Source organism: Glandiceps talaboti, chromosome 10 (genome assembly GCF_964340395.1).
Source record: "Glandiceps talaboti chromosome 10, keGlaTala1.1, whole genome shotgun sequence".
Classification (NCBI taxonomy): domain Eukaryota; kingdom Metazoa; phylum Hemichordata; class Enteropneusta; family Spengelidae; genus Glandiceps; species Glandiceps talaboti.
This window is the reverse complement of record NC_135558.1, coordinates 5,507,501-5,523,831: the sequence shown is the minus strand read 5'-3', so window position 1 is coordinate 5,523,831 and position 16,331 is coordinate 5,507,501. Positions and strand designations below refer to the sequence as shown.

The 16,331-nt window shown below is 36.0% G+C and overlaps 1 protein-coding gene across 1 annotated transcript in view; it reads right to left on the bottom strand.

Moving 5' to 3' along the window:
- Positions 1 to 1,974: 1,974 nt before the first annotated feature.
- The window catches only part of LOC144440961 (ATP-dependent DNA helicase DDX31-like), a 25,484-nt gene continuing 11,127 nt past the window's right edge, over positions 1,975 to 16,331 (bottom strand). Inside the window, exon 15 of the mRNA XM_078130435.1 lies at positions 1,975 to 2,165. Coding sequence (XP_077986561.1) covers positions 1,994 to 2,165 — 172 coding nt within the window. The 3' untranslated portion in view covers positions 1,975 to 1,993. The remainder of the gene's footprint in view (positions 2,166 to 16,331) is intronic.

Genomic DNA, 16,331 nt, shown 5'->3' with positions numbered 1-16,331 from the left:
TACACGAATCATTGGAGTTCACAAATTGAATCTATAAGCGTCGGGGCAATAATTAAAATGTTAATTACTGTCTCTTTTATCTGTGTTCTTACTTAATCCAGGTGCGCCATCATGCTACAAATAGCGCGATTCACACATCGTTTACGTGCAGTTTGACACATGAACAGTCAATGCTCGAAAACAGAAATCCCACTTGATATGACTGCGCTCATCAACGTCGGCTGTGCAATCTACGTACTAATGTCAGTTTCATGAGTTGTATTTTGACTTGTTTCACGCCACGCTAGTTCGTAAAATTATCGTACTGTATAGCACTCAATTAATATTTCACGAACCAGTCTATTGTATTATTCATGTATAGTGTGCCTAAATAGCTTCACTTCGGTATCACCTTGCAGCTATAGCAAAAATGCCTTCACTGATTGAAGTTTCCCTTCTGACTACGGAAAAGATCTCATATCACAAATTTCAACTAATGAGGTAGAGTGAGATAAAGGTGTCTTGGTCACGTTTTTATGCCATCTCATTAGTAAACTACCATCAGAGTTTGTTAATCTGTCGTTACAATGATTTAGACTTCCGGAAAACGACAAAAAATTCCCCTAGTTACAACCAGATCCGACTTAGAGATATCGAGAATATTTGCATTCACGCCCCACAGACCGTGTTGCTATAGATACATGTATTCTAGAAATAACATATCACCTAAAGCTGGACAAGGAAAGCAAAGCTGTGTTCAGTCCTTTATCGTATTTCTCTTATCATTTTTCTTCGTCACACGAGTTTCATAAAGTAACCTTAATAGCTTTACACAATCATTTATTAAAACGATTATTAGTTAATGCCCTATTCGGATAAAACAGCCTGTATGTCAGATGACCATTGAAAAAAGGTGGATTATTACAACTCTCCTCCCCAGAATGGAAGGGGAATTCTTTCAAAGATCTATACATGTTCGCCATTGTATATTCGTTTTGCCATCTATCTATCTATCTACTTATTTTATACGAGAGAGAGAGAGAGAGAGAGAGAGAGAGAGAGAGAGAGAGAGAGAGAGAGAGAGAGAGAGAGAGAGAGAGAGAGAGAGAGAGAGAGAGAGAGAGAGAGAGAGAGATTTGTAATAACTTCAGAGTATGTCTCCATGGTTTTTCCTGATAAAGAAGGGCGGGGCTTTGGCGAGGCGTCTCTGTGTCTGCTACTGCACTAGTCGCCATTCGGAAAGAAGTGCATGCAAACCCATCCAAGTGCTTAGCTTTTGAGCAATTCTCTAAAAACAATCAAAACAGCTGCTATATCTACAAACTTGAAATGGAAATTGCACATCGTCGGATCATGCAACCCCTGACCTTTGCACTGACCCTTTGTATTTCAGTTGCTTGGCAGTTGTTTATCAATTATTCATGGTCGACTTGATCCATTTTGACTGTTTTCCATAGCTAGTACGCTGTGTGAGCTTGTCTCAACACATAAAGATGCGGTGAGCTGATCAAAGGACCTGACGATGTTACTATAATGTGACTTGTAGAGAGAAGACTCGGGCCGAGATTCCTCGCTTTTTAAATGACAGCACTTAGTGTGGTGGCATTGAGCAGGGACAGTTGGTGCAGGGATAGAATAGGGGGACTGGTGTTTGACAACTTTCTAATTGGTACATGGTATTAATAATGACCGTCTGATAAAATTCTATCTTAGCCAACATTTTGACATTATCACTGTCGTCTCAGACTCTAGCATATCTAGCAACGTTACCATTTCGATCTTTTTCTTCATCACGACTATTTCAATGAAAACAAACCCACACTTTTTATTATCGAGGAAAACACAACATGACGGGCTTGGCGATTCCCACATAGAATGAAAAATACACACCCTTACAGACACAAAAATTCATACACACATACAACTGGAAAGAAAAGGACACTGTAATATGAGAGTAATACATTCATTTAATCATAAAAACAATCGACATCGCAACTTTCTAGAATTCTTAGCATTATTTCTTCTTAACGAACTTTCTCTTTACTTTTGATTTCACTTTTCTTTGTTTTACATTTTGCCATTTATTTGCCACCATCTGACCGCTGTCAAATCCACTTGAAAATTCCGACATAGCGGCCGGCTTTGCTCTCTTTATCCCCAATTTTGAACCTTGAGTAGGGTTTTGCCTGTATGGTAGGAAAAAAAAAATATATATATCAAAACAACGAAGTGACAACTCCCTAAATGAATCAAATAGCCGCACACTCACTCACTCACTCACTCACTCACTCACTCACTCACTCACTCACTCACTCACTCACTCACTCACTCACACACACACACACACACACACACATTCCTCCACCAATACATTCACTCACTCACTCGCTCACTCACTCACTCACTCATTCACACACACACACACACACACACATCCACCAATACATTCACTCACTCGCTCGCTCGCTCACTCACTCACTCACTCACTCACTCACTCACTCACTCACTCACTCACTCACTCACTCACTCATCCATCCATCAATACATTCACTGACTGACTGACTGACTGACTGACTGACTGACTGACTGCCTGACTGACTGACTGACTGACTGACTCAAACCTAGGTAGCAAGAATACTACCACCCACCTCAGCCCAGTGGTCTGAGCACCCACCCAATCAACGGACGGTAAGTATAATAGACTGACGTCAAGTTTTCACATTATCCATCAACTTGAATACACAAGATTTTTGCCATTCTAGTATGTTTCTTTTTCTTGATCGGTTGGCAAATCGGTCAGACAGACAGACAGACAGACAGACAGATAGGTATATGTATAAAGATACATTAAGTACATAAATATATAACAAATATATAGATAAAAACGTAACAAACAAATAAATATATAAACAAATACATAAAAAGATACATACACAAACAAACAAACAAACAAACAAACATCCATATACACATACACGTAAACATAGATGCGTGCGTGTGTCCACACACACACGTACGTGTACACGTATGTACACATATTCATATATACTAGTACGTACGTACGTGCATATGCATATATATATGCACGCGCGCACGCACGCACACATACATACATACATACATACATACATACATACATACATACATACATACATACATACATACATACATACATACATACATACATACACACACATGACGATATAGACGCAATATAAAAGACAGTTTTAAATCACTTATGGTCATACCTGCTACGTATACATTCTGGAGAATTACATAAATTGACGAAATGCACGAATTGTATTCATATTGTGTATCTAGACATTGACATTGACCGCATCAAGGCCTTAATGGGAAATGGATTGTGTTTGTTCTTTGGGATTGACCGGATAAATTAAATTTTTAGACAAAATACTAAATAAAAGTATATTTCGATGATTCTCCGTGTGTTTCCTCCATTACTACAGTCATCACGCGTTTAACATATATTCGTAATAAATTGTTTTATTCTATACTCGTTATCGGCTTGAAGGAGTTTAATGCGATTGCAATTACTCGGAGCTAACAAGGTAAAAAACTTCACCACTTGTGAGGGTGACGCACGCAGTAAAGCGAATACCCTGTGCCAACAAATGACAGCACGTCCTTGTTTTCCATTGAATAATGGCTGGCAGCAATTTCTCCATTTGGCGAGTTAATCACTGACGTTGGGGCAATATTTCTGCTGTGTGCACTTTAGTTTTGCTTCAGTGGTTTCTCGGCCGTCGTGGAATGATTGCACTGTAATCGATTAGATATAAAGCGGAGGCTAACAGGAAAATGGCTGGAAATGGACCAACACATGGTGGGCAATTATCTGTAGAAACTGAGCCAATTCCTATTCGCAATTGGCTAGACTCAACTAGGGTAGTTCTTCCACGTGAGTTGAGTCGACATGCACTTCCTCTGTATAACTTATTTCGCAGATTGGTCCAGTTTCCATTTGCTCTGCGCAATGAAGGCTCGTTTCCTGAATGCCTTAAACTTTCATAAATCTTCCCTTCAAATTCACTGACTTCACGCATTTGGTGCTCAAAACATGGATTACCTAATTCCCACCAATCATGTATGTTTCATCTGTCGTCTGCGTTCTTTTACGAACATTTCTAACAAAAATTCTTCATTTTTCAGTGATTATTTTGATTTAAATATCCGCCAATTTATAGGATTTCGCATTCTTGTCTAAAAGTGGAAACGAAAATTGAAGTTTATGTTGCAAAATCGTCAATTTTGGAGGTTCTAAAAATTGGCGGGAAGACTCAGCAGTGTGTCAGAAGTAATCTTCTACTGCTTATCGTTTAAAGATAAATGTGCCCGTTGTTAATTTCACTGCTTAGTATTTGCTGTAATGGACATTACCGTCATTTTCGAATCAAGTCAGTCAAATGTGAAAAATCTCAGAAAAGACTTTGAAAGGCAGGGCAAGTTCGATCAGATTATAACCTCAGGTGCTTGGCTAATGCTAAAATAAAGCCAATCCCCGGGTGACTTATTACATCCCTATTACAACTGTCTTTTTATCACTACCTTCGGGCGATCTCGGGGGCTTTATGCAGGTAATTTATGGTCCTACCAAATTTAGCTAATTTTACTGTACTCTGAGGGGAGAACAGGATACACAGTGGCAGTCATATGTCGTGTTTGTGATAGACACGGATTAGGGTATCGCAGAATATCGGCCTACAGCTCGTTATTACGGCTTTCTACAGCTACAAAATAAATTAGGTAATAACGGACTATCAATAGGCTACACATTTCCTTGGTAATAGACTAATGGCGCGTTTTGACAGGGTTGTGACGTGACATGGGCAGAAATCTGATCGCAAATAACAACACAACCCTTGTACATTTCACTACATATAGGCCTACTCAGCGTGGAAATAATTTAATACATTCAATTCTATCCATGCGCTGAAACAGACCTGGCTGGCTTTCGCCGTTGTTGATTTCATGCCCGATTTCGTCTCCCAGAATAGGTTCAATTTCACGAGATCAAATGGCTATGTATTCGAAAATTACTATTTAACTACGATTACACTGAAATTGAACAAGTATATTCTCCTCTATACAGCCGATTTCTCAGAAAAGAAAGTTAACTATTAACGAATGATAAATCCAAATCCATGGCTCAATTTATCATTTAAAAAAAATTGAGCACAAATCGTACTTAATTTTGTTCTATCTTAAGTATTGAAAACATATCACGGAAGAAAATGGTCCCTGAATTTCGAATAATTATATAAAGACAAATCGAGTTTTTTACCCTCCAAATCTTTCGATAAGACTTCCTCGTATTTTATTTCAAATGAATTTTATATTTACCGGTGACAATGAGTATAAATAGTTGAACTGACATACTAATTAGGGTCTTTATTGAAGAGTTATTTCTTTTTCAAAAATAAGACGTGTGCTATGTTATGATTATAGTCGCTATACATGTGTCTGTGAGCACTTGAGTCATTTTTTTAAAAATATAGTCATGTAGTTGTGTGATAAAAATATGCTTTGGCTTTCGACAATGTGCAATGCAGACGGCCTAATTATTTCAGAATCTATATTACGACTCTAAATACTAGAAATAGAATTCACAGTAAATTGTACATATTATATTTTTTTTATAACAGCTGTGGTGTTCACGTTGCACGTAACAGACGTAATTTAAAAAAAAGAATATTTCTAAGGCGTAAAAAATTGTATGGTTCCGATTACATTCAATTTTAGAATAGGTGGGGTAGGTAGATTTTTTATTTTATTTTTAGAAATTTTTTTTCATATGTGAGTGTCTAGTTCAGGTAGTTGTGTTTTCCGTTGTTTTCCATATGGTCTCTGTGTTATTGGTTTCTTTTCATCAGATGTAAAGCCATTACAGATTGGAAGAACTGTTTTATATTGTCTTTTTAAGTTGATTTCAGTTTCCGCATCCACAATTTTTTGCGAGACTTCCCGATTTTCGCGATTTTTTTTCTCGAATACGTAAAAAAAGTTTAGGGTTGGCGTTGAACTAGATGGGGTCGGATAACCGGAACCAAACAACTTTTTTTATTAGGCCTAACGTACGTTTGCGAAAAAAAGTTGTGGGTTGATGAGCTGAAAAGGGGGCTTACATTTCTGAAAATAACAATCTGTAATTTTATGTTTTTGAGCCGAAAGTTGTATGTTTTGGTCTCTTGGTACGCGAAACATGTAGACGTGTGATCGGTGAATATATTTGTCGTAATAACATGATATACAGCCGGCTCTCATAAAAGATGTCTTCACCAACGAAATTAATAGCGACACTAAGAGAGTGAATCGAGTCATTAAATTTTCAGAATGCAAATAAAACGACAATTTAAAACAAACAAAAGAGTGCTATTATCACTTTCCCCAATTTCATTTCTTGTCATCTGAAGTATTTTTAATATTTGATTACAACACTACATCATTGTTTGCGATAATAATCTGACAGGAAAATGAGTAAGATATTAATAACTTTTTTGTTTTACATTGGTAGGGGAGAACAATAGAAGCAATTTACACCCCCCAAAAAGGAGAACAATGCCCCCACTTAATTACAAACACCGAAGATTGGCAAATAGAGAGATAACTGAAATACAAGCAATATATTAGCTTTCAATTAACCAGTTAAGACTCTTGCTTGAATGATCACATTTCTTTCTAAACGACATCGCTAATTAAAGGTAATTATACTGCATTATTTTCCACGATAATCCCCACTTAAGGGAAAGAGGGAATTTAGAAAAACAGTAAAATTAAATTTCACGTAGCGTGAATGATGGCCAATAATTGCCGGAGGATGAATAATGTGTCTCCGTACATTTCTTTCGCTGAAATGGTACATGGATGGCGACGACCCGGTACTGCGACATCGTTAAATTGACGCAATGATTAAAATAGCGGTATCAGCTATACTTCTTTTCATCAGTGTTTCGAGCGATATATCTCGGTTTTTTTGCACTCTGTCCTCCCTCCTATTTCTATACCCGTTCCCAATCTTTTTCAATATCTGTTTGTCTCCCAATCCTTGTAGCTATTCACCCTCCCATAACACCAGTCCCCATTCTAAAAAAACAGTCCCGATCCTTGACAAACAAGAGTCCGAAGTGACAAAATCGAATACGTGACGTGTCCGCCGTCACAGCCAGTTCTTCTGTTTTATCTTTTCACGTCATCTCATTAAAGTATGCGCAACGGAAAACTGTCCAGGTTAAAGACCCCTTGATGTAAAAGAACACGTACAAGTTTTTCCAGGAAATGGGTGGGTGTAAAAGGTTAATATTTTCAAAGAGCGAAATGTACATGGGTGTGTTAATAAGATTGCTTGTTTGTCCGATCTCTGTGGCTGAATACAAACATTCGAAATTGTATCAAATTGTGTCAACGTAATACATATCATTGGAGGTCATAGGTCATGATGTCGATTTCATCATCTGTCACGTCATTTCGTATTTGCGCGGGAAAGATTGCAGGTCGTCTGTATTGTTTTTCGAAATCGACAACACGTGAACCGGGTTGATTTTGGTTCCAGATGCGGTCGACTCATAAAATGGGACATAATTTCGAACATTTTGTGTTAATTTCGCGAGACAATAAATGAATCGGAAAGACGACGGAAGTGGGTTGGGGTGATCAGATGTTGGTGAAATGCACTAACGGTGTTGTTTGCCGATTACTTTTCACTTAGTCTATTCATGCTGAAAATGAAAAAGGCCCGACATTGTGCCCTGCCGAAATCACAAAATTCAGCCAAATCCCTGCAGCGTCAGCGTGTAGTCCGGTGTCAATGCATTTGTAAATGAAGTATGGAGTCATTTTAAACGAAACTGATTACCCAATCATGCTATTATACACACAAGTCACTATCTCATATTTAGGCTATCCCTGAAGGCGTTTCAACGAAAATCAAAATATCGAATCTTTCTTTCTCTTCATTAAAATTCTAAGCCTAACGCAAGAAATAAAGGTAAGAACTTGGTAGTCAGTATTATATCATCATGCAAGTATGAGCCATACGAGAAATTGTGACAACTTTTAAAACGCAGTACGATACAATCATGGCAATTTATCATGGTAAATATAATTATTATATTACTGCTAATTAAATGTAACGTTAATTAGACACATAATGTCAAATAAATATGCATGAGTGAAATTCACAATGTATTGGCTAGATGAGTCAATCAGTCAGTCAGTCAGTCAATCAATCAATCAATCAATCAATCAATCAATCAATCAATCAATCAATCAATCAATCAATCAATCAATCGAGCAATCGAGCAACCAACAACTAACCAACCAACGAACCAGCCAACCAATAAATACGTCAGTCAGTCAAAGAAACTTTGTAGGTCAGTCAACCAAGCAATTAATTTATCAATCAATCAATCAATCAATCAATCAATCAATCAATCAATCAACCAACCAACCAACCAACCAACCAACCAACCAACCAACCAACCAACCAACCAACCAACCAACCAACCAACCAACCAACCAACCAACCAACCAACCAACCAACCAACCAACCAACCAACCAACCAACCAACCAACCAACCAACCAACCAACCAACCAACCAACCAATCAATCAATCAATCAAGCAAGCAAGCAAGCGATCAACAAATCAGTAAGGTAGTTAGCAGGTCAATCAATAGTTAGTAGGTCAGTCAGCAATGCACTTAAAGCACTGACCATTCAATCAATCAGTCAGTAGACCCACTAGTATAACAAAACATTAGAAGACATTATTTCACAAAAATGCAGTAGAATGAACACGGCTTCATCAATGACATAGACCCACACCTAGTAGGAAACGTAGGAAGTGCAAAAGGGTTTTCAAGAGATACAGAGCAATAATGGAGGAAGAGGTTCACTCCAAGGACACAGAATACATACACAGTGGATCTGAGGACAAATATGGCTGACAATTAGATGAAGCAAATCAAGTACCCATTTCCCATAAAACATTCTTTGTACAACATAAAAAGATACAAAGCGCACTTAAATACTGTCTCTCAAATGGATGAAGTGGCTTATTTTTAAGGAAAAATGACACTTGACCTTGAACATGAAGGTCAAGGTTAGTGGCTAAAATTGCAAGCATACTTCTACAAAACATAGGTGCAGACACCAGACTGGTGTCTCTAGGTACAAAACCTTCAGTTACTGGACAAATTCCTAATCATTTATTTTGCTTGTGTATTCATCAGTACCACTGTATACATTTTTTAAAACTTGTATGCACCTATTCATACCAAACAACAATGACTTCAATGGTAACAATGAGTTAATTACTTAATTATTATTTTCATGCCTGATGAGTTGACATGTCTGAATTGATGAACTTATCTACTAATATTCTAGTATCAAAGATGAAGATATGTGTATGACACACACAGTTTAGGTGATATTCGATGAGATTGCTAGGAGCGTGGCTACAGAGTTGCAATATGACCACCAAGCAAAACAGTTTCATTTTGTCATTGCAGTTCTATCCATCACTATTACTAGTGTTTCACCACTTGGACATTTCACTCACGTGACCCAATTACACAGAGCAGAATTGACACCCTACCTTAATTAGATTTCACAAAGGTTAAACCCAATTTCCTTTCCTCATCAGCTTCAATTTTTCAACATTAATTCACAGTGATTTGTAAATGAATAGGATCTTTTCACACATAATCCCACCCAATCCTCTATATCTTTTTTATCACCAACACTGTAATTTGTACACTATAAGTAGCTATTTGCTAACTCTGTTTGAAATAGATACAATGATCTTCTCATTTATTTCTTCAAAATCTACGTAATTAACACCCTCCTTCAAGTAGATTTACAAGTTGTATTTCATCTTTTGGTCATTAGTTTTTATATATTATTAAATTTAGGATGTATGTATGCATGTTTGTATGTATGTTAAGAAGATTATAGCAATATGAGAAATTATTTTTTTTCTTCTGGTTTAGAAGTTCTTTCTAGCTATACAATTCATTACCTACAACTATCTTTTTAGTTAAATCACAAGTACACTTAATACTCTTATAAAAGCATATAAATTATTTTCCTAAAGGCCTGTCATATTAAGACTTATATTAACGTAAAAAAAAGTTGTGATATAGCACGGATTTCCAAGAAAACAAAATTGACTATATGAGGAGCTTTCTTTGATCCTATGAACGACTCCGTGAACATTCCTTCTTGCAAGAATCTTTGGCAGGGTTATAGAAAAGTTGGCCCGGAACAAAAGAATAATCATATGGCTCTACTGATAAGATAGTATTAATCCAAGAACCTAGGACTGAATTGTGGGCCTTTATAACATTTCATATTTTGATGGTTTTGGGAATGTTTCAAATTTATGCATATCACAATAGACTATATTCTACATTCATTTGTTTATATGTTATTAATACACACACCTTATGTTATATACAATATTTTTTCTGTTGTAAAGGCTGTACATATGTCATTGCTTTGGGTTGTTATTAATAAATGTACACCTTATGTCATGTGAATCAGTGTGTGCATGTTGGGTACTATGCAGTGTTTTTGTTAAGCAGGTAAAATCTACATGAGTTCCCCTATCCTATCATTTTACCGTGGTCCCCACCAAAATTATGGTACAATGTATTGGAAACTATGCTAGTTGGTCCTGAATTATCCTTTTAAATTCATATAGCTTTTCTGATAATGTGACAAATTGGGATTCAAACCAAGAGGTAATATGTTTAAGGAATAATCTGGGATTCAAACCCAGGTGTACTAGGTTTAAGGAAAAGTCTGGGAATCAAATCCACAAGTAATAGGTTTAAAGGAACAGTCTGGAAATCAAACCCAGGGCTACCAGGTTTAAGGAATAGTCTGGGATTCAAACCCAGGTGTACTAGGTTTAAGGAATAGCCTGGGATTCAAACCAAGGGGTAATTGGTTTAAAGGAACAGTCTGGGATTCAAACCCGGGGGTTTTAGGTTTAAAGATTAGTCTGGGATTCAAACCCAGGGGTACTAGGTTAAGGAATAGACTGGGATTTAAACCCAGGGGTACTAGGTTAAGGAATAGACTGGGATTTAAACCCAGGGGTACTATGTTTAAGGAATAGCCTGGGATTCAAACCAAGGGGTAATTGGTTTAAAGGAACAGTCTGGGATTCAAACCCGGGGGTTTTAGGTTTAAAGATTAGTCTGGGATTCAAACCCAGGGGTACTAGGTTTAAAGGAATAGACTGGGATTCAAACCCAGGGGTACTAGGTTAAGGAATAGACTGGGATTTAAACCCAGGGGTACTAGGTGTAAAGGAATAGTCTGGGATTCAAACCCAGGGGTACTAGGTTTAAAGAATTGTCTGGGATTCAAACCCAGGGGTACTAGGTTAAGGAATAGTCTGGGATTCAAACCCAGGGGTACTAGGTAAAGGAATAGACTGGGATTCAATCCCAGGGGTACTAGGCTAAGGAATAGTCTGGGATTCAAAACCAGGGGTACTAGGTTTAAAGAATTGTCTGGGATTCAAACCCAGGGGTACTAGGTTAAGGAATAGTCTGGGATTCAAACCCAGGGGTACTAGGTTTAAGGAATAGTCTGGGATTCAAACCCAGGGGTACTAGGTTAAGGAATAGTCTGGGATTCAAACCCAGGGGTACTAGGTTAAGGAATAGACTGGGATTCAAACCCAGGGGTACTAGGTTAAGGAATAGTCTGGGATTCCAACCCAGGGGTACTAGGTTTAAATGAATGGTCTGGGATTCAAACCTAGGGGTACTAAGTTTAAATGAATGGTCTGGGATTCAAACCTAGGGGTACTAGGTTTAAGGAATAGACTGGGATTTAAACCCAGGGGTACTAGGTTTAAGGAATAGTCTGGGACTCAAACCCAGGGGTACTAGGTTAAGGAATAGTCTGGGATTCCAACCCAGGGGTACTAGGTTTAAATGAATGGTCTGGGATTCAAACCTAGGGGTACTAGGTTTAAGGAATAATGTTGGATTCAAACCCAGGGGTACTAGGTTTAAATAAATAGTCTGGGATTCAAAACCAGGGGTACTAGGTTTAAAGAATTGTCTGGGATTCAAACCCAGGGGTACTAGGTTTAAGGAATAGTCTGGGATTCAAACCCAGGGGTACTAGATTTAAGGAATAGGCTGTCTCTTCATCCAAAGTCAAAGATTGCAATATTATAGTGAAAGCTACTTAAAAGCCCAGTTCAGTTTAGGAATATAAAGATATTTCCCATATACACACTGTGGACAATAAAGTTATTTCTATTCTATTCTCATTTATGTGTGAAAAATAGTTACCTTGCAGAGCTACAGAAAAGTTGGTCATGAACAAAATAAGGATTCTTTCTAAATCCTTTATAGCGTATGTACTACACAACCCTGAAATCCAAACTTTAGGCTTTAATAGGCATATTTAGACTATATCTTTGATATGTAATTAGACTATCTATCATATAAACACCAATGAGAAATGGATGGTCTCAACAAAACTCAACTCAAAGCGTTTCCAAAACTTCTGACTACCTTTTGTCCTGTTAACAGAGCATCATCAGGTAGGTATACTACATATGCAATTGGTTCAAGAGTGTCATGTTTTTAAACAAGTATCAATTATTCAGGTGAATAACAACGCAAACATTTCAACTATTTTTCTGCTCAATACTATAAATATTTATCTTTCAAAATTTCTTTAGAACTATTGACATCATAACGACATTCAATTGTGAGTTGAACCATGTTTTTGCTAAGCCATTCAAAGACTTTAGGAAAATGTACTTTACAAAATTGGTTAAATGTTATTTTTAGTTTAAACTAGATACAAGCAATTGCTTTTATATAAAAACACATAAAATTTGATCGGTTATTTTTGTGTTTTATGTTGATAGTAAATATTTTATCGTGACCAGTTCATCTAGAGTAATTAGCTATTTAGCGAAGAGAAATGAACGAGAGTCGGACAATGGCTCGGAATCTTCATATGTAAATTAATTCATTTTGTGACAATATGATTAATCATAAACAATAGATTAAATACATATCTGAAATTGACATCTGAGTGAAATTGACAACTACACTTCATCACAACTTGTCACTGGAAATCTACGTCTGTTTAGATATACATGATATGAATACCTGTCCAGAGGGGAAATCATATCCTGCAGTAAAAACCTTGAAAAATGTTCATTACTTGACAAAATACAGTAATATTTGTATGAATGTGAATAAAAGTGACAGATTCACCAAAAGCTGTCAGGGTATGAATACAAAATTTCATTTTTCTCATTTAAATATTAATCACTTTGTCTTCCTATCAAAATATTCATTAATACTGTAGGTTTGTTATTTCATTTCACCATACTTTGTTATTTTTACAAAATTAGAATCCGCATATTACAATAGGCTGTTAATTTTATAAATGTTTAAACCCTTCAATTTACATTCTTCAAAAATTCTTCTTTTGAATGATATTAAAGAAAAAATTTACAGAACTGGCTGAATGTTGTTTTAGTTCAAACTAGATACACACAATTGGTTTTACATAAAAACACACTCAAATATAAAATTTAATCACTGTTATTTTTTGTTTTATGTTGGTAGTAAATATTTTATTGTGACCTGCAAATTGAGAGATTGGCTAGTTTGAGAATGAAGTAAATGAAAATTAATTTATCTCTCATATTTGTGGTTGTCAAAACTGCTGAAACCATTATTTGATAATCTATATAATGTAACAAAATATTTGCCAATAAGCTAAAACTGCTAACCAAATGAAGTGGTCATAAGTTGGTGTTTTAAAAATGTACTGTTTTGATGGGTGGAAAATGGGTAAAATCTATCTAGTTCCCTGCTTACATAATACTGTAATGTTCCAGAACTTACGCTAGCACATGGATGCAACATAAGAGTGAAATGTTGACGTTCATGTATGGATCTAAAACAACATAACAATGTTTGTGATAATGATTGTTGTCAGTATACATACAATGAACAATCAGGTGTAAGTGTAAGTCGAGCAGCAAATAAAATATTAATATCATTTGCCATTATACAGAAACCAAATGTACATGACATGTCAATAGCTGTAGCTACTGTCTCTCTCTCTCACTCTCTGTCTCTGCACTTCATCTCTCACTTTCTCTCTACTGCTTTTTGCACATCTCTCTGTCTCTAACTCAATCTCTGTGTCTATACTTTCTCAACCAGCTATGTCTGACTTTTGATATTTCTTCCTCTGCCGCTTCTTTGTCAGTTTATCTGTATCTCTATATCTCCTCATGTCTGTTTTCCTCTTTTTGATTTCAACTCTCTTCCTTTCCTTGGTCTCTTTGCCTCACTTCATTTATGTCCTTCTCTGACTCTCCCTTAATCTTACTCACTGTCTTCCTCAGGCTGTTTCTTTCCCTCACTCTGTCTTTCTCTATCTCCATCTTGCTCTTTGTCTGTCTGGTTTTTTATCAATCGGTCTCTAACTTAAATGAACTAGTGGTTGCCATGACAACAATATATATATATATATATATATATATATATATATATATATATATATATATATATATATATATATATATATATATATATATATATATATATTGTTGTCATGGCAACCACTAGTTCATTTAGGTTAGAGACATATATATATATATATATATATATATATATATATATATATATATATATATATATATATACAATATATATATATATATATATATATATATATATATATATATATATATATATACACACACACAGAAATGCATTGTGTGTGTGTGCGTGTATAGGCATGTGGCAAATCTCATCAAAATGTTGCTGTCTTTGAAACTATGATTGAAGGCTGACATTGAACATTCTAAAACTTCACTTAACCACCTTATATGGAAATATATACAGCCTACAAACACCTGTCAATCATCTAGACACTACTTATCACTATGATATGCAAATATCCTTAGCTTAGTCTCATCTCTACTTATAGTGCTTAGTTTATAAGACACTGCTCTCCAACAACCTAGTCAGGGTTTATCATACCTGTATCTCTGTCATTTGTATATCAAAACTGATTTTAATACATGTACAATGATGTCATCATGAATTCTGAGTGAAATGACTTTTTTCACAACTGAAGGCCTCAAGTGTTTGCAATCACACATTGTTTATTTCAACTGCTGTAAGACAAAGTATTTCTATCACAAATTGCTGGATGAAATCCAATTCATTTCAATTGCTGAAAGGCGTTAGTATTTCAATGCATGTTCTCAGTACTTTGTTCATTACATGACATCTTTAGGGGCTTAATTCACTTCAATAACCATTTCAAAGTTTCTAATTTTGAGAAACCATGATTTCACAGACAGTAGACCACCAATGCAAATTCAGAATACAAGGAGACATAAAATAATGTTGAGGTCTTTTGCTGTGTACAGATATAGAAACAGGACATGGGCAAGATCTGAATAATTATTTTTTGTTTGAGCAGAAGAATTGTGATAGGAGTTATTCTAGTCAAAGAAAGCTGTGTAATTTTCACTGGTAAGTGTGTAGCATATAGCAGTTACGTACATCAAGTGAATAGAGACTCAGAGGTTTAGATGCATATATTTACGTGTGTTGTATACACATAGCGTCATAGGCACGTTATTCGAAGTACCCCAAGCGTTCTGTATCAGTCGATGCTGTTATTACTGTAAATATGTGTTAAGTTTTTGTCATTTTTCTTCTGTTAAATGTCATATTTTTTATATCAAACTCCAAAAGCATAACTGTAAACTAACTGTTTGGTTTTTCACTTGCGTAGTTGCAGGAAAAATGGCAAAAATACCGACAAATACAAATGTTTAGAAAACAAAGTATGTTTTTGGCCTTCTGGACACAAGATGCCAATGCACGCATGCACATTCCAATGTTTTTCACGTCTGTGTTCTGAACGCGTAACTAAACACAACTTTGTACGAGTCATTATGTGAACGCCTGCATGATAATGTTCCCGTACGCATATGCGTTCTAACATATATCTAAACCTCGCTAATGATGATGCAATGTAACTGTAGGGTGTACCCAAAAATTGCCTTTGAACTCATAATCATAGTAAATGCACATGAATAAATCTGCTAAAGTTATATGGGGATCTTGCACTCATTTCAATACCCTTATCAACACAATAATACTTCATTAAGTTTATGTAAGTTTTATTTAAATAAATGTATCTTAAGTTGGCCTATATCACTGTAATATCTTTGTTGCCTTTCCTCCATGTAGTAGTTACAGTTTGTAATAATAACTCTGTGTGCTGTGAAGAGTATCATCTAACAGCTTTTGAT